At 54.8% G+C, this 20844-nt stretch overlaps 1 protein-coding gene across 20 annotated transcripts in view; it reads left to right on the top strand.

Annotated features, from left to right (window-relative positions):
* RBFOX3 (RNA binding fox-1 homolog 3) overlaps window positions 1-20844 on the top strand; it is a 357239-nt gene that overhangs the window by 322159 nt on the left and 14236 nt on the right. For 14 of the 20 annotated variants that reach the window (XM_043496589.1, XM_038371245.2, XM_038371233.2 and 11 more), the window contains 2 exons: window positions 18398-18694; window positions 20348-20485. In XM_043496589.1, coding sequence (XP_043352524.1) covers window positions 18431-18694; window positions 20348-20485 — 402 coding nt within the window. In that variant the 5' untranslated portion in view covers window positions 18398-18430. The remainder of the gene's footprint in view (window positions 1-18397; window positions 18695-20347; window positions 20486-20844) is intronic. The other 6 variants (XM_038371249.2, XM_043496591.1, XM_043496579.1 and 3 more) reach the window with 3 other exon arrangements.

Below are 20844 nucleotides of genomic sequence, written 5' to 3'. Positions count from 1 at the left end.
CACAGTACTCCAGATGAGGCCTCACTAATGTCGAATAGAGGGGAACGATCACGTCCCTCGATCTGCTGGCAATGCCCCTACTTATACATCTCAAAATGCCATTGGCCTTCTGGGCAACAAGGGCACACTGTTGACTCATACCCAGCTTCTCGTTCACTGTAACTCCTAGGTCCTTTCCTGCAGAACAGCTGCCGAGCCCTTCAGTCCCTAGTCTGTAGCAATGCATGGGATTCTTCTGTCCTAAGTGCAGGACTCTGCACTTGTCCTTGCTGAACCTCATCAGATTTCTTTTGGCCCAATCCTCTAATTTGTCTAGGGCCCTCTGTATCCTATCCCTACCCTCCAGCGTATCTACCTCTCTTCCCAGTTTAGTGTCATCCGCAAACTTGCTGAGGGTGCAATCCATGCCATCCTCCAGATCATTAATGAAGATATTGAACAAAACCGGCCGGAGGATTGACCCTGGGGGCACTCCACTTGATACCGGCTGCCAACTAGACATGGAGCCATTGATCACTACCCATTGAGCCCGACAATCTAGCCAAGTTTCTGTCCACCTTATAGTCCATTCATCCAGCCCATACTTCTTTAACTTGCTGGAAAGAATACTGTGGGAGACCGTGTCAAAAGCTTTGCTGAAGTCAAGGAACAACACGTCCACTGCTTTCCCTTCATCCACAGAGCCAGTTATCTCGTCACAGAAGGCAATTAGATTAGTCAGGCATGACTTGCCCTTGGTGAATCCATGCTGAATGTTCCTGATCACTTTTCTCTCCTCTAAGTGCTTCAGAATTGATTCCTTGAGGACCTGCTCCATGATTTTTCCAGGGACTGAGGTGAGGCTGACTGGCCTGTAGTTCCCAGGATCCTCCTCCTTCCCTTTTTTAAAGATGGGCACTACATTAGCCTTTTTCCAGACGTCCGGGACCTCCCCCGATTGCCATGAGTTTTCAAAGATAATGGCCAATGGCTCTGCAATCACATCCGCCAACTCCTTTACCACTCTCGGATGCAGCGCATCCAGCCCCATGGACTTGTGCTCGTTCAGCTTTTCTAAATAGTCCCGAACCACTTCTTTCTCCACAGAGGGCTGGTCACCTCCTCCCCATGCTGTGCTGCCCAGTGCAGTAGTCTGGGAGCTGACCTTGTTCGTGAAGACAGAGGCAAAAAAAGCATCGAGTACATTCGCTTTTTCCACATCCTCTGTCACTAGGTTGCCTGCCTCATTCAGTAAGGGCCCCACACTTTCCTTGACTTTCTTCTTGTTGCTAACATACCTGAAGAAACCCTTCTTGTTACTCTTAACATCTCTTGCTAGCTGCATCTCCAGGTGTGATTTGGCCTTCCTGACTTCACTCCTGCATGCCCGAGCAATATTTTTATACTCTTCCCTGGTCATTTGTCCAATCTTCCACTTCTTGTAAGCTTCTTTTTTGTGTTTAAGATCAGCAAGGATTTCACTGTTAAGCCAAGCTGGTTGCCTGCCATATTTGCTATTCTTTCTACACATCGGGATGGTTTGTCCCTGTAACCTCAATAAGGATTCTTTAAAATAGAGCCAACTCTCCTGGACTCCTTTCCCCCTCATGTTATTCTCCCAGGGGATCCTGCCCATCAGTTCCCTGAGGGAGTCAAAGTCAGGCCTCTGAGGGTGCACCTAGGCTGCAAAACAGACCCATGGCAATGAGTTTCAGAGCCTGGGATAATTGAGTCAGACTTGCACGACGGGGTTAAAAATAGCAATGTAGACACTCTTGCTTGGGCTGGAGCCTGGGCTCTGAGACACACACACACACATCCTCACGCCAGGTTCAGAGCCCAGACTCCAGCCTGAGCAGTAACATCTACACTTCTATTCTGAGCCCCATAGCACAGGCCGGATTCACTTCACCTGGGCTCTGAGACTCACTGCCACAGGGTTTTTGCAGTGCAGATGTGTCCTGTGTGGTCACAGGAGAACTTTCCCTGCTCCTGCAGTATGAACCCTTGAGTGCTGAGCAAAGCACTGGGCACATCCATGGTGCAGACAGCCCCCGAAAGAGCTCGCCTTGGGGTATGACGTTTAACCCCAGATTCCAGGATGAAAGGGGGCCCTGGGGCTTGAATGAGACTGATGTTGTGAATAGCTCACTGGATTTGTTACTTTACCTCATCTGGTTCAAGAATGAATCCTTCCTTGGCAGATGCATGGCTAAAGTCTCATCCTTACATATGTTTTGGCCACATGTGTGAATAAAAGCCAACAAGAGCAGGTGCCAAGAGCAGCTGTCAAGTGACTGGTTGTAGGAAATCAGAACGGCATGTTGTGTAGCCTGGGTGGGTAGAGAGGGATGTTCAAGGGAGAGCCCCTGAGCCATGCTATCAGAGGTGGTTGCTGAGGGCTTGGTTACACTGGGTGCCCCAACATGGGATGTGTTTATTACAAAGCTCTCTGGAGGGGAGGCCAGTGCAGAGAGGAGCTTAGCTGCAGTAGCAGATGTTTAGAGAATGTGTGATGAGGGTGGAAATGCTGAAGGTGTTTTGTCCAGGAGATGTCGGGAATTCTGTGGGAACACTCAGTGATTGCTCTGTGGGCTCAGGGACTGGTTCTCAGAGCTCTGCAGTCTCTCATGCTCTCATTTCCCCCTCTAATAAATAGAAGATCTCATTAGCCAGGACTCTGACTAATTCAGCCGATGGCATCTGGCCTCCTGGACTCTACAGTATAATGTATCCCTCCACTGTGCCAGCATGACTTGTCTCACTCCTGGGTCACTCAGATTCTGGGAGGGAGAAGCAGGAGAGCACAGGACCAGCGATGCCTTTCTCCTGGGAGGATATTCCCTAGAGCCTTTTGGAGACAATCAGTGCCTGGTGGTGCCACCTGTCTTCCCTCTAAGCTGGAGTGGGGTGTCTCGGTGCTCATCATTGTGCCCTGTGTTTATTCACAGGAAAATATCAGTACACAGGAGAGCTAGGCCTGAGCTGCACATTCCCCCTGGACGCTTGCCTGCGGCTCTCAGAGCTGGGTGATGGGAAGTCTCCTGCGGACACTCTGGTGTGTCTGGTTGTGTAAGGGCTCCAGCAGGTTCTCCTGCAGTGTCCCATAGCCATGCAGGGTATGCGTGTGTGGTGTGCATCTACCTAGGTACCATCCCCACACCCTCTGATGACCTCCCAGACACTAAGCTTGTCTCCTGGGACTTGGAGGAGCTGGTCAGCTCTGTACACGTGCAGAGCCAAGACACATGGGGATCTGGGACTTGCTAAGCCACATATCGGGAGCTTGTGGAGGAGCCAGGAATTGAACCCAGGTCTCCAGAGTCCCACCACCGCTCTTCCTATCACCCATATCACTGCTGCTACGGGGGCGGGGGTGTGCTGTTGCTGTGGAGGGGTTATTGATAGTAATGTTGTGTGGGTCTATGCAGTCTGTGGTGTACCTACAGCCGTGTGTGTGTAGGTGTAGGTGTGGGGTCTATCTACTCCACTGGTGCCTGTGGTTGCCCCTGGCTGGGTTGTATATTTTTAGGCTTCACTGCCCAAGCAGTTGAGTCTGTGGTGGCCGGTTTCAGCATTGCTTGGTTCACCTTTAATGCACTTCTGGTGCCCCTGGCCCAGGTCTCTCTGCCTCTCCTTGGCAGCCACGTGCTGGGAGCCGCTGGGTGCTCCTGCTTTGTTGTCAGTCGTTGTTTGGCATGTGATTGCAGTGCAGCGAACAGGTCCTGGGCACAGCGAAACCAGTAGAAATAAATCCCAAATAATCCTGTCATTGTGGTGTGTGGCTCAGCTGTGGTGGGTTTGGACTCTCTGCACGTTCACCCCATCCACTCTCTCTCTCTCCCACACTCAGCTCTAGGGCTGATTTCCTGAGGTCCCCTGCCCGCCCCCCTGTCTCCGTTCAGAGCTGGCGTTTGTGATACTCTGCTGGGAGGGCGGCAGTGCAGTGTGGTGCCTGAGCACAGGCCTGGGAGCCAGGAACCCCTGAGCACTGGTGGACTGGGGCATTGATAGGCTGGAGTGGGCAACTCTTGCCTGGTTTCATGGGCTTCAGGCCTACGCATAGCGACTCGGTTTGTCACACCCCATGGCTGGCTTGGGCAGAGGCCTCCTGTCCTGTTCCTCTGGCTCCTGCACTGGGAGCTGCTGTGCACAGTTGGTACCTGGGAAGGTTTCTGCTCTGCACACCACAAGGCCACCTTGCAGGACCAATTGCTGCTGGCAGGGCTGGCTCGAGGCAGACGGAGGCACCTTCACCGTTTGCTTTGCCACCGGTTAGCCCTCTCTGCAAGGAAGGGACCTGAGCAATGGGGGCTGTTTTCTCTGACTCAGTCAATTTGTGATCCCATTTAACTGGAGACATACGGATCGGAGTGGCTCTGGATGCTGCTGTCAATGACCTTCTAAACACCCCATGGCACCTCACCCTCGAGGACACCAACCCATCCCACCTCCAAATAGTTCCCATGAGCGCTAGGGAGGGCAGCCCTTCTCCTGAGGAGCACCCCAGGGGAGGAGTAGGAACAGGTTAATTTCTGCCCTGAAGCTGGGGATGGGAGGTGATTTCACATTTGTGATGATCCACCTCCATCAGTGGGGGAGGGGGAGCACGGCAGGTGATTCTATTAGTGAGCAATGAGGGGCAGCAGGAGCTGCTCACAGAACACATTCAATTAAACATTGATTTTTCACTTTAGTCTCAGTCATGATGTGCCATGGTGTGACTCTTCCGTCCGTCTCCTGCATGCCCCTTCCCAAACTGCCCATTCGTCCCATCCGCTCCACCCCACCCCACTCCACCCCGGCACAAGGACTGGGGGGAATTGTTACCGAGAAGCAGAGGGGGGTGTTAAATGGAAGTGTCACAGGCTAAATCGTGTTTTTATTTACTGCATGGTTGTGTTTTCTGTGAGGCTCTGGTGAAAAGCTGCAATAGTCAGTTCTCCTGGATCCAGAGAGTATTTCAAATGCTCATCAGATAAGAACAGTGCTAAGGTTTAATGTAAAGGATCCAGAGCTTTACAAACAGGAGCTCCATGGGCTAGGTCAGTGGAGACCCCGGTAAAGCCACTCTAGATTCATCCTGAGCGCAGCAGATAGGTCTAAATCAAAGCACGTTAAATCACTGATTTTAATCATGATGTAAGTCATTAAGGAGGAAGTCTGGCTTTAAATGATCGATTTTAATCCTGTTTTGCATTTGTACTTTTTAGTTATTTTCCTGAAGCAGGTTCTCAAACTGTGGGACGGGATCCCAAAGTGCTCCCCGACCCTGTTTTAATGGGTTTGCCAGGGCTGGTGTTAGACTTGCTGGGGCCCAAAGCCTGAGGGCTTTAGCTCTGGTCAGTGGGGCTCAGGTTACAGGCCCTCTGCCTGGAACTGAAGCCCTTGGGCTTCGGCTTTGACCCCCACCCCGCCTGCCTGCCCAATAAGTTTTGTTGTGAGAAGGGGGTCACAGAAGTTTGAGAACTCTTGTCCTAAAGAAAGGTTGGAACTATTCAAACATGTTGATTTGCAATTAATCACACAGCCTTTGCACTGAATGTGGTGCTTGTTGTTAACCAGAGGATACAATGTATCTATAACATCTATTTATGGAATTATGTAGCTTAACTTTTTACTAGTGGATGATTAATTTTTTACTTCCAATTTGTGTTGAGCTCTGTGTGGCTAGTGTAGTCGGCCGACCCTCAGCCTGGGCTTGACCAGAGTCTCTTTCAGTTGCTTGCCACTGAGTCTTGTACAGGCGCGTCCCCACACCTGGGCATTCCTAGCAGAAATTCAGTTAATTCCTGGAGCCTCTTTTGAGACCAATTACCTCTAGTCCCAGGGAGCAGCCTGCCAGGGCCCTTGCCCATACCTGGCTTGTAGTGCAGTCTTCCCCGCAACAAGGGCACAGGGGAGGAAAAGCCAGCCACTATCCCAGACTGGGCTATTAGAGCTTATTGGTAGCCTCTTCTTGCAGTAGCAAGCATCACCTTTTTAAGCTCCCCTTTCCAGTGGCACATGTTCTGCAGGTGCGCCTAATTCATAGAATCATAGAATCATAGAATATCAGGGTTGGAAGGGACCCCAGAAGGTCATCTAGTCCAACCCCCTGCTCAAAGCAGGACCAAGTCCCAGTTAAATCATCCCAGCTAGGGCTTTGTCAAGCCTGACCTTAAAAACCTCTAAGGAAGGAGATTCTACCACCTCCCTAGGTAACGCATTCCAGTGTTTCACCACCCTCTTAGTGAAAAAGTTTTTCCTAATATCCAATCTAAACCTCCCCCATTGCAACTTGAGACCATTACTCCTCGTTCTGTCATCTGCTACCATTGAGAACAGTCTAGAGCCATCCTCTTTGAAACCCCCTTTCAGGTAGTTGAAAGCAGCTATCAAATCCCCCCTCATTCTTCTCTTCTGCAGACTAAACAATCCCAGCTCCCTCAGCCTCTCCTCATAATTGCGCTTCCTGTTGCAGGAAGGCTCGTTAGCCTGTCTGTCAGCGGTGTGGGGGCGTGTCCTATCACAGATGGAAATTCAAATTCAATTAGAAATGCACAAAAACAGTATTTTATTTTTTTATTAAATAAAACTACCTTAAATGTTTTGGATACATAAGAAAAAAGTTTATCAACACATGTTTTGCATCTAAAACTAGCTGATGTATTAAACAGAGGCAGTATCATCTGTAGTTAGTGCACTGAACTGATTGTTTCCAGTCACCATGTCCTTAAAGATTTTAGAACTAGTAGAGCTCATCCTCTCACACCTACAGTAGTTTTCATTCACAGCTTGGACAAGGAAAACAAGCCTCCCTGGTCTTTCAACTCCCAGCTGGTTTCTTAACTTTGAATGAACTACTCATTGTACTGATCTAGTTAAATAAACTGAAATGAAGAAAATATTCCCTCAACACCTGCAGAAGAGGCTACTGCTGTTAAAAGCTGGTTTAACCCTTTAGCAAACTCAAGTTCCAGGTTCTTAGCCACTGGTTTCCACCAGTTCAGCAGCTGACTTTCTTTAAAACGTCAGCAGCAAACACGGACTGCGTAATACTGCTTTGTATACAATGTACATTTGACTAGATTGTAATAAGTTTAGGACTCAACATAGGTTGTCAATTTCAAATTTAATTTTAAATAGATTTATTTTTAAATAATAAACCTGTATTTAATTTAAATAAAAAATGCAAGTTTTTTTAAATCAGATTTTATCCATCATGCTCCTAACCATCAGAATAGCCTTCTCCAAACCTCCTATCTCATCTCTGCTGCTGAGCCTGAAAGGAAACAGCACAGGGCATAGCCCAGAAGGAGCAGCTCTAGGGAGGGGAGGAACGCAGGCTGCTGTGGGTCCTCATAGCCAGGGCAGTCCCAGCCTTGCCCAGCAGGCTGTACAAAGGGTGATGACATTTCTGGTCTCACTGGGGGAAATGGGACAGGTTAGAGCAGTCAATAGACCTGGCTGGGGTCTGATCCCAAATGCTGGGACACCGCAGAGTTTGCCTGCCCAGCCTCTCCCAGCAGGACTCTGCGTAGCTGAGGTTCCCTCCCAGTACACATACTTTGGTAACTTCTGGTATGAATTTGGCAGGCTGTGCCCATCACTGGGACACAGCCCAGGGTCATGCTATCTGCCTTGGCATGGGAGAGACCATGTCCCCTCTGAGGCGGATCTCATGGGCAGAGATTTCAGTAGTGGGGGAGGGGAATGCTGTCCCTGGCACCCCCTCCCCCCCACAGTGAACTCCTGGGCTCTTGGGCTGAGCGCCATCCAGGGCCTTGTGGAGCCAGGAGACCTGCTTGTGAACCCCTATGTGCATGGAGCCTGCAGCATTCATCTGGCTCTGAGGGTGTGTAGTGGTGTGCTGGGCTGCACCCCTGGCCCTGGCCCTGACACTGGCCCTGGCCCTGGCCCTGGGTCTCCAGAGGAGGTTCAGCATTTCCCTGCATGGCACGGGGCAGGCCAGGCAAAGCAAGGAGCTGCCTGAGACTGGGATATTGGTGAAGGCTGAGAGGAGGCTTTGGGCCTGTGCTTTGTTGCTTCCCGTCCTTTGAGGTTAGAGGCAGGTGGCCAGTGAATGGAGCATCCTGATGAACAGCTTTGTGGTCCAGCAGAGCTCCCACGCCAGGCCAGGCACAGCCACAGGCATCAAAAGGGAACCACCTCGTCTGCCCTCGAAAAGTCACGTGCGCATGTTAGAGAACCAGGCAGGGAGCAGCTCTTGGCGACCAGTCCCAGGGCAGCGGTGCCCTCCTCACCGCTGCTGAACGGGAGAAGGAGCTCTCACTGGGGCAGGGCACTGCTGACCACGCCAGGGAGAGCAGTGGGGAGCTCCCTCTGCTGCTAGCAGAGGAGGGGCAGCTGTTCCCCCCTCACTCCTCCCACTTTAACCCTGTCTGGGCCAGGAAGGGTCAAGCTCTGCACAGGGCCTCGGAAGGGAGTGGCGGTTTCCAATGAGCTGCTCGTTTACAGAGCAGTGCCCTGCCCCAGGGAGTCATAGAGCCCCACCCCTAAGACAGCATGGCAGAAAGGAGAGGGGACATTTGCACGCTGCCCGGGAAGCAAAACTGCCCAATGTTGGCATTTCAGTGGGCCAAGCCCAAAGCACGACACTATTCATTAGCTGCGGAGCTGGAAATGGGCCTCAGTCACTGGGGAGCACAGCACGATCTCTCTGGGTCAGAGGGCTGCAGCAGCTAGGGAACGGGGCTGTGATGGGCTAATTCAGGGCCACCTGCTGGCTAGGGAGCAGCACCCCATTGGGCTGCTCATCCCTTCAGGTCCCAGCAGCATCTGCAGAGCTACCTAGCACCAGGTGATGACATGCATGGGATGCACCATTCAAAGGGCCCAAATCTGCATCCCTGGGGATGAGCCCCGAGCAGCCGCCAAAGGTGCCCAGCCGTGTGGGCTGCCCCCTTGTTCCTGTGGGCATTGCCATGTAGCTAATGGCACAGGCCCTTTCTCCAAGAAAGACAGGCCCTGTCTTTCTGAAAAACAAGAAAAGGTTTAAAATGGACTTGTCAGCCCCAAGCTGCCGGGAATCATCAGCAAAGTGCGCCATCGGCAGGAACCGGCCCCACGCGTTCCATTCCTGGGAAGGCAATGGCCCTGGATTGTGCTGAGGAGAAAGAGTGTGGCAGGGATAAAGCAAGTGGAGCAAACACAAAACTTCATTAATTAAAGATACTCGTTAATGAGGGACATTTAATCAGCTAAAGATTAGATCCACTTCTCGCCTTGCGGTGAGTGAGGCAGTGAGACAGCCTTGCCACACAGCAGTCTGGGCAGGGGCTGCATGCAGCTCCGGATGTAATGCAGGGAAGACAACGGGTAGTTGGTGGCAGTGGGACTGTGAGCTCCAGGGCAGCACAGCTTCTGCTCCGCAGGCTCCCCAGTGCCACTTAGCGAGGTGCTCCAGGGGAAGTGGAGAGCTGGCAGGGGGTGAGCGCAGGGGGCTGTGCTTGGGAGAAGCTGCCTCCTCGTCATTCTCCTGGGTCTGTTCCTGGATCTAAATGGAGAGTGGGCTCAGGGAGCTGCGGGAACAAGACTGATCTCTTTATTTTTCCTATTATTCCACCCACCTACCAGCCAGGCCAGGTTACACAGGGCCTGCCTGTGCGTGGGAGTGCCAATACCACCATGGGGCATCACAGACCTTTCGCCAGCCCCCATACAAGCCCCCAAAGTACTCCCCTCCAACACAGGGCAGAGTGTTTCCCAGAGCTTGACACCCAGCGTGCTGCCAGCCTGCCCACAGTTACTGCTGCCTTGGGCACTACAGATAAAAGCATTGCTGCCCTACCCACAAGGGGCATCTTCCTGCCACTGTGTGGATCGTGCATGGCAGCCTCTCACCCCACCAACTGTGCTCCTAGCCAGCCACTGGGGTTCTCACCTTCCTCCCCTCCCTGCACACCCAGCTCCGGAGGGTGAGACACCACACCTGGCACTCCTCTGCCCACAGTAGTGGGGTCGCAGTCTCGGTGGGGGAAGGTAGCCCATTGTGGGTGGGGAGGGGCTGGCACAGGGCCAGGCGTGGGAGCGGAGGGCATGTTGTGTTTGTTCAGGTGGTGGGGCAGGAAGTGAAGAGACTTGTCCTGTGCCTGGAGGGCAGGTCAATAAACAGCAGTGTGGGTGGGACTTTCCCCCTGCCCCAGCTCCCCTACATGCTGCCCTCAGTGCCTGCAAGGGTTCACCCAAGCTGCCCCACCCTCTCATTGGCCTGCTTCTGGGAACAGGGCCCCTGTTCCCGGCCGGCCTTGTGCCCCCAGCCCAGGGCCCTGTTGTTCTAAGGTGAATGCTCCGTGGTGCCTGCTGATAGCTGTGCTCGCCTGGCCATCAGCTTGCTGCAGAAGGGCCTTGCCAGATCGCCCATCTGCCAGGAGAAGCAGGGGAAGGGCGAGGGAGCTATTCCCCTCTGTGGCGCTGGGGGCTGCCCCCGAGCTGGATGCTGTCTCACCCCACCAGCCACAGCAGTGCCTAGCAGGTGCTGCTGGCTTCCCAACTACCAGGCTGCACCTCAGGAGGGGTTCTTGTGCCCCATGGCTCTCCTGTCGCAGCCCTGGTGCTATGTGATGCCAAGCAAGGATACAGGGGAGGCTGAGCAGGGCCAAAAGGGCTGTGTCTTGCAGGGGCTTCCTGTCCCCTTGTGAGGACATCTCAGCCCCAGCATGAGTGCTCCAGCCAGCTTTTCCAAACATGGCTGCTCATTTTGAGTGCTGAGCTTGAGCCCCGGCAGTGGGTGAATGCCCACCATGGCACAGCCCGTGTGCATGAGAGCTTGTGGGCTGTTGGGCATGCCACTGGGCATCCTCTTGACAGCCACGTGTTGCCCAGACCTGCTCAGCACTCCAGGGCTCTATCGCCCTGCTGTCCCTGGCATGACCCCCAGCCCCTCCGGGAGCCCTGCTCTTGGCTCACTGGTAAGATTAATTGATAGCTGTTGGCTCTCAGTTCCAGCTGGGTCTCTGTTCAGTTTTAAATATTGGCTTCCTTTCTCTGAGCTCTGTCTCAGGCAATGTGCTTAATCTCCTGTCTCATTTATTAAATGAGGGCCATGGGCCATTAATAATTAGAATATCTTTTAATGAAAATGCAGAAAATCACCATCCAAGCTGCCATCCGGGAGCATCCCCTGTGCTCACACCGGGGGAGAAACATGCTGGGTGCAGTCCAACCTGCTTATTAGAGAGGCCCAGTGCCCCGTGATGCCAGGGGTCCAGCTCCTCACTGCCTGGGGCAGTCTCTTGGTGTGTCTGTCTGTCTCTTGGCTCAACAAAGCCCTCAGGCTCAGCCCACAAAGCTGACGTCGAGCTCAGAACACTGCGCGGCCCTGGGCTGGGAGCTGAAGGACAGGGATGGCTGGGGCTGTGTTATCACTCCAGCTCCAGATCTCAGGCCTTTCTGGGTGTCCAGCTCCCAGACTTTCCCACTAGAGCTGGGTTCTGCTCTGTTAGCATTAGCCCCTGTCACATGGACCTGCTGCTGTCCTAGTGCCTTATGCATTTCCTGCTCTCTCTGGCTTCGTCTCCTCTTTCCTTGCCTGGATCACCATCTGTCTCTCTTTGGCCTGTGAAGTTGCTCCTTGCAGGAGTGGTTGCTTTATTGCACAGCGGGTTCTCTGCAAACCATACAGTACGGAAGTCAGGCCCAGCCCCTGGGCTGTCACAGCTGGCTCACTGTCCATCACGCCTCTCCCTACTTCATCCCTGTCAAACTCCCAGCACACCCTACCTGTTGCCCTCACTTGTCTCTCCCAACCCCACCTCCTTCTTTTGCTCTTTTCCTGGCTCAGATCCTGTGGGCTCAGTGCCTGGAATGCAGTGCCCTCCTCCATTTCTACCTGAACCCCCACAACCCCACACATACTTGCCCCTCTTGGCAAGTCAGGACTCAGCTCTGCTCCAGGCAGATGTGAAATTGGGCTTGTGAACCCTTTGTTTTCCAGAAGTGTTTTCATCTTAAAATGTGTTTGTGGTGCTAGGACTGCCTGCTCGGTGCGAGGGGCTGGCACAGAGAGTGTCCATATGCAGCAAGCAGACCAGGGCACTGCTATCGGTGCGAGGGGCTGGCACAGAGAGTGCCAATATGCAGCATGCAGACCAGGGCACTGCTATCGGTGCGAGGGGCTGGCACAGAGTGTGCCAATATGCAGCATGCAGACCAGGGCACTGCTATCACTGCTCTGTGCGAGGGGCTGAGAAGGGCCACCCCTGCTCTGACACCCAGGGTACTGCGTATGGACCGTTGACTAACCCAGTGCTAATGGCTTGAGCTCCCAGCCCCATGCCCTGGCCACAAGCAGCCTGTTGGGTTCTTCCAGGCAGCAGGAAGAGGAGAGAAGAGCTAGGGCCATATGAACCACTTCTGTGCCCTGAGGGAAGTAGATACAGGGTGTCCATGGCAGCATAGGCAGAGAGGGGTGCCCTGCTCAGAGCGCCAGCTCAGGAAGGTGATCTAAGTGTAGTGCTTTGGGGGGTCTGGAGGAGACACTGAGGGTGCTGGGGAGCAGGAGGGGGCTGCAGTGCTCTGGGAGAGGGGCATGGATGAAGCAGGGGGACAGCTCTGGGGTTCCTGTGGGTCGGCGCCTTTCCTGGAGCACGGCCTGTGCAAAGCAGCGTGTGTCAAGGGAAACATTTAGTGCAGCCCATGGGGAGCAGAGCAGTGGCCAGGTTCCCAGTGATGTGAATGGGCGTCGCTTAGCTAAACTGTTACCTGTCTCCCTTCCCTTCTGGGACCCCCCCACCCATCCCCTGTGAGTCCCTCCCCTTCCCTCTGGGACCCCCCACCCATCCCCTGTGAGTCCCTCCCCTCCCACCTGGGTCCCCCCACCCAGCCTCCTGCAAGTCTCTCTCCTCTGGGATCCCCCAGCCTCCCTCTTCCTGCAGGCCCCTGTATTCCAATCCTTGAGCGAGGGGGCCCCTCCCTCTGTTCAGAGCTCACTGAGCAGGTGAGTGACTCCCCATCCTTCTCCCTGTCAGGTGCCTGGGGATGAATGGGCAGCGCCTGGTGGGAGGGATCGCAGAGCGAGCCATAGATCAGTGCCGCTGCAGCACCAGAGACAGCAAGCAGCAAAACTGGGGAACCTAATGGGCCCTGAATGAAATAATACTGGGGATGAGAAGCACTGCAACAGCCCTAATCAATAACCGGTGTGAATGCGGCTGTCAGTGGACAAGCTGGCTGGGCACCAGCCGTGGGGACCTGCTGAGCTGGGGCCACTCCCCAGCCTGTGCTCTGCACACTCCTCTGCTTCCTCCTGGTCCGTGCGTCCCAGCTCGCTCTGGGCCCTCAGCTCGCCCTGCCCGTGCCAGTCCCTGGCAGAGAATTCGGCATGCTCCCCAGTGCCCTCAGGGGCCTCACCTTAGGGGCTTTGGGTGTAGCACTGCCATGGCCCAGACGCCGCTCTGAGCTACGCCGGCTGGATCATCCCCGCTGAGCCAGGCGCTCTGGGCTGGGTGAGTCTGGCCCAACATGGAAGTTCCTCCTTGAAAGCCCTGGGAGAGCCAAGCCTGGCCATGTGTCTGGCTGACCCTCCCCGCTATTGTGGGCTGAGGTGGCCTTTCATGGGAGTTGTGGTGAGGAGCAGCCTGACCGATGGCTTGGCCCAGTAGATGATGCAGGCTGGGAAGCGATGCTGGGATGGGGAAAGGAAAGCAGACCACAGAACTGCTGCTGAGCTGGGGCATGGGGTCTTTGGCTGGTCCAGCCACTGCAAGGAGCTGGTAAACAAGGTAGGAAGGGGCCGGCTGCCTGGGCTCCATCCCCAAGGCACGTCAGGGGTCAGCAGGGCTGCAGGGTTTGCTGAGCCTGCTCCCCTTCTTGTGTGCGGAGGCTGTGATGTGTGTGTTGCTTGTCCCACGGGGAAGGTGACTGAAAGCTGCTCGGGTCGATATCTTTGGGGCACCGGCCCGGCAATCTGGCCAGGCCTACACCGCCTCATTGGTGGGTTTAGCAGCTCACAGGACTGGGTTCTGCCCCAGCTGCTGGTTGTGGTAATGTGCCTGGTTACTGGGGGATGGGGCTTAGTGCAGAGTGGTGCTGGATTTGTTCTGCAGTGCCTGAGATGGTGACGCGGGACCCAGGCACTGTCTGACAGGGTCACGGGTCCACGTAAGCACGAGCCCCGCTCCGCTCTTGAAGCCAGAGACTGTTCTTTCTTTTCACTGGCCCCTGCCAGCTGTCTCAAACGCTTGGCAGTGCTCCCGAGCACTGGGGCTCACAGAATCTGCTGCGCCCCCAGCTGGGGGCAGGCTCTTGAGTCTTTCCCCCCCCCGCACAGGGCCATGCACTGTGCTGCTGGCCTGGGCTGCATTGTTGGGGCCCATGGGACTGTGCCAGAGGCACCAGTGCCCCTCCTAAGAGCCCTGCTCCCTCCCTGGTAGTGGTGTTGTTCCTCCAGACACTGCTCAAAGCTCTTCCTCACTTGATACTGATAGGGCAGGACAGACTTCCCAGTGAGACAGAGCCCTGCCCCAGTCAGGGGCATCCCATTTCCATCTGCGAAAGGGAGGTTTGGAGCAGTGACCTAGAAGCCCTGGGCTTGGACTATGGCAATTTTCTCTGCATGGGACTCAGGAGGAAGGTGAGGAAACCCTGCTGGGATCTGATTTACTCTTGAATCTGGTGATGGCAAAGGACTTTGTGATTATCTTGGTTGTGTCCTGAAAACCATGCAGCTCTTGGCTAGCTCCTTGTGTTGGAAGGGTATTCAGCAGTGCACTTAACTCACTGGCCACCCTGCTGACCAGCTGTGTAGGGGCACAAGTGCGGGCCAGGTCTGGATTTTCAGTCCTAAGTACATGGCTGTTGCTTCTTTTGACGGACATGCTAGTTGGTATTTGGAATCTGACTAGATCCCAAATGTGGTCCGTCCCATCCGAGACAGGCTTGTGGGAGGATCTGGCATCAGCTGAGTGTGGTAACTGGCTGCCTACCCCAAGCTGAAAGACTCCACAGGCTAGTCCCAGCCCTCCAGGGCAGAGTGTCCTTAGAGCAAAATGTCTGCAGTGCCTCCCTCCACTTTCTGCTCTGCCTCCTGCTTCGGGAGCCCGCTCCTCTGAGATGGCGAGCAGAGTCTGCCATGTACGGTGGTGGCACTTTGTCCCAGGCCCACCGGTAGTAGCCTACCCTTGCAAGACCCATCTCTCCCCAGACCTGACATGTACCCTGTGTACAGCAGCACTGCAGTGCCAGCAGCTCTCAGCCGCCAGGGAGCCGAGTCTTTGCCAATGACACCTATGGAGACGCACCGGAGGGTCTCAGTGTAGCCTGGAGCTTGGTGTTAGGGCTGTTGCTGGCTGGTTCCAAGGTGCATCGGTGCTGCCAGCCCGAAGCTCAGATCACTCTGGCGAGCGTCTGGCTGCTGCGTCCCTAGGAAGCTGCAAGTGGCTGAGTCAGCGGAGGAAGAAGCCCGTAAGTCTTCGAATGACTTGCAGATCCTTAGTCAGACTGGATTTGTATATAATTACCCACCATGCCCTGGGTTATAGGTTTCAGCTTCCTCCATTAACGATTCAGTTGCCAGTGCAAGGTCCCAGTAATGGGGAAGGCCTAAGCTAGAGTTTCCCCTGCCCGCCCACCCACCATCACCCCACCTCCCCAATATCTTGTCTGCATCGTAAATTGGTCACACCCGCAATGAAGGAGCTTGTCTCCGCAGTCCAAGCCACGCACACAACAGGAGAGACCCTAACCAGAGGGGGTGTCAAAGCTGGCTCTTGCATGCTGGCTAAAGGGTTTGCAGCTGTTTGTCAGCATGGGGTTATTGACATGGGGGGGAGGGAGCAGGGGGGTGGGTGTTGGACCATGACTGAGAGCCCCTGGGTGAAGGTGGGCCTTGGGTTCTGGGTGCACTATCACCGCTGGTCGAGTAGTCTCGTTGGCCAGGAATCAATAGTAAGAGTGCCTGGAGCCCAGACCTCCCTTTCCCATCCCAGATCCCACCTACAAGGAATCTGCTGGGTCCCATGGTTGGGAGCTGGGACAGAAGGACTGGAGAGGCAGGTGTGTTAACTTACAGCCCACAAGCATGGGTTGGGGTTTGGGGAGCAGCCCTGAGTGAGGAGCACAGCACAGTGCCTGCTGCGAAGGGATCTTTCCACTCCAACAGGGACTGATGATAAGCATCCGATGAAGTGAGCTGTAGCTCACGAAAGCTTATGCTCAGATAAATTTGTTAGTGTCTAAGGTGCCACAAGTCCTCCTTTTCTTTTTGCAGATAGTCTAACATGGCTGCTACTCTGAAACCTTCCTAGGAGTGTGTTCCTTTCTCCCCAGCCCGACACCCCGCCTGCATTACAGCCCCTGCTCTGCCACTGCGCTGCTCCTTCTTTGCATAATAGAGTAGACCCCACCGCCAGGCAGGGCACAGACTCAATGACTGCTTGTCACGGAGTCCCCGGGCCATGCTCTGGAGCTGCTCCCTACGAAGCCAGGCAGGACTCGGGGGAAGTCTCCACTCTGGGAGCAGCCTGTCTGCAGGACACACAGCTCACCCGGCTCCCCCCTTCCTGGGTCTGACCTCGGAGCATTCAGCATCCTCTGCCCCTCCCTGCAATTCCCACAGCGAGTCCGCCCAGGCGGGGTCCTGGGGAAGCCAGAGGGTCCTGCCCCCCAACTTCGCAGTCAGATGGGACTCTCAGCCAGCCACTAAAACAGAAGGTTTATTAGATGACAGGAACATGTTAGTCTCTAAGGTGCCACAAGTACTCCTTTTCTTTAAACCAGAGCTTGTAGGTGCAGAGAACAGGACCCCTCAGCCGGGTCCATTTTGGGGGGCAGTGAGCCAGACAACCACGTATGCACTTCACTCCATGTCCCCAGCCAGCCCCAAAGTGAAACTCTCTCCAGCCCCCCCCCCTCTGGGCTTTGTCCCTTTCCCGGGCCAGGAGGGTACCTGATTCCTTCGTTCTCCAACCCTTTAGCTCTCACCTTGCAGGGGGGAAGGGCCCAGGCCATCAGCTGCCAGGAAACAGGGTGTCGGCCATTCTCTGTGTCCAGACCCCTGCCCACACCTGCCCTCTAGGGCTCTGCAACGATCATACACCCTTATCCCACCCCCTAGATACTTAAGAACTGCATAGGGGAAACTGAGGCACACCCACACTATTCAGACCTGCCCCCCAGCCACTCTGTCAGTTACTGTCCCCTCTGCTGGGGTGGGGCTGGGGGCCCACGAGCAGGATGTACAGCCCTGAGCACCTCACTCCAAACACTGCTATAGCATTATACATTCTTTAAACAGTACCAGTAGCAGTGGCTTCTGGTGAGCGCAGTGTCTCAAAACTGAAATTATTAAAAAATTATTTGAGTCCACCATGTCTCAAAATCATCTGTCAGGACTTGGATTAATTTCAGTTGAAAGGACCATTGCGAAAAATGTAGATGTCACTGAATTATTAAAAGAGGACACAAGTATAAACCCAGAAACATTCAATTCATATAAATTCTTTTAATTTATGAGAAACTGGGTGCATCAGAAGACACTAACGTTATTACAGTGCCTAGTTGAACCCAAATTGTTTGTAATTGTGATTTTGTTAAAATTAAATGAGTACGCTAGTAGGAAATTGTTTTATTTCACTAACTACAAATTCTGTTTTCATTTTTTTTAATTTTAAACAGTCAAAAAATACCCAAAACAGAACAAAAAAACATTGCAAAGTGCAAACATGTAAAAGGCAAAAAAGTGGGGGGGGGGGCGGACGGATTTTTTTGCTTGGGACGGCAAAAAACCTAGAGCCAGCCCTGGTTCTGCTGTGTTCAGTGGCTTGGCTGTTCTCCCCACAGTCACATGAAGGCGAGTCTTTGAGTTTCCACTTGTGCATCAAGTAGCTGTGTCTTCCCTGATTTGTTTGGATGTGGTTTGGTGTGGCCCAAAGTGTGTGGCAGGTGGAACCTGGGAGGGCAGTATGTTGGCTGGTCCCTGTCCATCAGGCCTGAGGCACACGGACTGGTTCAGGCTGTATCGGTCCTGGCAATAATTGGCAGCCATCCATCTGGCACCTTTGCCAGCCCGAGATCAGGATGGCTGTTCCACTCAGACGTTTCTACAGCCAGGGTTCCCTGTGAGAGGACAACGGGCCATGAGCCCTTCTGCTGCAGGGCATGAGCCAGCCATTTCCCTGTGGGGAGCTCACCCCAAGGGACTGGACATGTGTGCACGCAGGTCTGACCCTCTCTGCCCATTCCTAGGGTCCTGTCAATAGAGTTACAAACCCCTGCAAACACCTTTCTCCAGTGGGGTCGTCCCCCCCAGGGGCAGCTCCCCCCAGGACTGCCCTGCTTTGGCCTGTGGACGGTATGGCCTCCAACCCTTGGGGTCCCCTGGCCTCACCACCTGGGTGGGGCCCCACTTGCTTGCTCCAAGGACTTCTCAGGCTCTGCATGGGGCTGGACAGTCAGCAGCCTTTTTCTGCCTCTGCAGGGTAATCAGGACGCCACGGCTCCTCCTGAAGCGATGGCTCAGCCCTACCCCCCAGCCCAGTATCCTCCGCCTCCCCAGAATGGAATCCCTGCAGAGTACGCACCCCCACACCCTCACCCCACACAGGATTACTCGGGGCAGAGCACGGTACCAGAACACGCCATGACCCTGTACACACCAGCACAGAGCCACGCTGAGCAGCCGGGCACCAACGCCAGCACGCAGTCCATAGCAGGGACGCAGACGGTATCGGTAAGAGCCCCCATGGAGCCCCGGGTGGGCAGCGGGGCTTTTCAGGTGAGAGGAGCAGTGATGGGCCACGAAGGGATTCCGGGTCCTTTGGCCACAGGCTGGCGCTTGGGGCCAGTGCAGTCGGTGTCTCTTGGGAGGCAGGGCAATATGCCAGCTTGGGGGAGGGGGCGAGATGGTAGCAAGTGCTCTGAGAATGTGTGTATGAAACAGTGACCTGGGGAGTCCTGGAGTCACCTGCCTGGCAGCAGGGGGCTGTGGGTCAGGCCCGAGGGGCCTGGTAGAGTTGTCAGTAAGGTCCCAGGCGGGAAGAACAGCCTTGCCCACCAGGAGGCAGGTGGGTCATGCAGCCCCTGCCCCCCCGTTCCCAGCTTTAGCCGAGGCCTCTGCCCCAGAGCTGAGCAACCTGTGGCTACAAAGGGAGAGCCATAGGCTGAGCCTGCAGCTCCAGCACCCCTGGTGGCTGCTGTGCCCACAGCACGGGCAGCGGCAGTTTGCGGTTGCCAGTTCCTTTCCCAGTTTATGGGCTCCCCTGTCATTTCTAATCACTTGTAATCTACCTGCTTGGCTACTGTCCAGTCAGATAGCTTCAATTAGGTGGTTGTAATGCAGCTCCAAGCAGAAAGTGCTGAGCTATCACTTCCCAGCCAGCCCCCGTCAGCGAGTGCCAGCCCGCACCCCTCGCACCACACAGCACAGCTGGGCCCGCTCCCTGGCCTTCCCTCTGCATGCACGCATGCACGCTTGTCCACACTCTCACCGCACAGGCATGCATGCTCACGCTGCACACACGCACACTCGTCCACATGCACGCTGCATGCACACTCATCCTTGCACACTGTACATGCACACTCATGCACTGCATGCACACACGCATGTCCATGTGCACACTGCACATGCATGCTGCATATGCAAACGCTCATCCACATGCAGGCTGCATATGCACACACTTGTCCATACTCTCACTGCACTCATGCACACTCGTCCACATGTATGCATGCACACTCATCCACACTCACATTGTACACACTCATTTACTTATGCTGCACACGTGCACACTCATCTGCATTCTGCACACATGCATGCACACTTATCCACACTGCACATGTGCACACTCATCCCCACACACACTGCACATACACATGCATCCCCATTCACCTTGCACACACTCTCACTTGCACACTCACCCTCTCACATAACTCTCGTGCACATACACATACACAAACTTGCACACCCTCACTTAATTCAATCTAGTGGGGCTGTGTTGGTGACAAGCTAGACATGTGCTGCCAAAGTGTAAAAGGAGAAGGAGCCCCGGGTGGCTGTGGGAGGGGGCCACACACTGTTAGGGCTTTGATCCCTGGGTCCATTTGCCAGTAGTGCCAGTGCTGACCCTCTGGCAGGCCTCTCTGCAGCGCTAGGCCAGCTCTTCTCCGCGGGGTCAGGCACAGCTTCGCCCTGCACTTTTCACGAGAGGTCTCCACCCCCGCAGTGGGAGGAGTTCGTTCACCCCCCCTCCCTCGCACGCCCTGTCTGGGGATCAGACACTGCATCAGAAAGGGCCTGGCTCAGACCATAATACCAGGTAGGGGGTTAGTGATGCTGCATGGGGCCCCTCGGGGGCAGTGGCCCTTGGCGGCATGTCCCCTTCCCAGCACAAGTGCTGCAGTGGGCTGATGGTTTTGGGGTCCTGTTTTCCAGCAGACAGATGAAGCCGCACAGACAGAGAGCCAACAACTCCATTCCTCAGAGAACTCAGACAAGCAGCAGCCCAAGAGGTTACACGTCTCCAACATCCCTTTCCGGTTCCGGGATCCAGACCTGCGGCAAATGTTCGGGGTGTGTATAGCCAGTGTGTGCACCAGCCCCGTCATCCCCGGTGGGCCCAGGAAGAGGCAGGGCAGGGGACTTGACATTGCAAACATAGAACTAATGGATCCTAACGGTGCCCAAGTGCTTGCCTTATCTCGTCTCCTGTCCGTATGCCAGGCTCTCCCCCTTGCCCCAGGGCACATCCCAGGCTGCTGCCTCCTAGCAGACTGACTGGGAGCCTCTCATTCCAGGCCTGGCCCCCCCAGGCCTCTGGAGCTCCAGCCCGGCAGGTTAGCTGGGGCCTCTGGAGCTCTGGCCTGGCCCGGCCTGGCAGGTTAGCTGGGGCCCCCAGGGCTCTCCTTGAAGGGCTGCACAGCAGAGAATTA

This window comes from Dermochelys coriacea, chromosome 14, assembly GCF_009764565.3.
Source record: "Dermochelys coriacea isolate rDerCor1 chromosome 14, rDerCor1.pri.v4, whole genome shotgun sequence".
NCBI lineage: Eukaryota > Metazoa > Chordata > Testudines > Dermochelyidae > Dermochelys > Dermochelys coriacea.
This window is presented reverse-complemented; position numbering and strand designations above follow the sequence as displayed.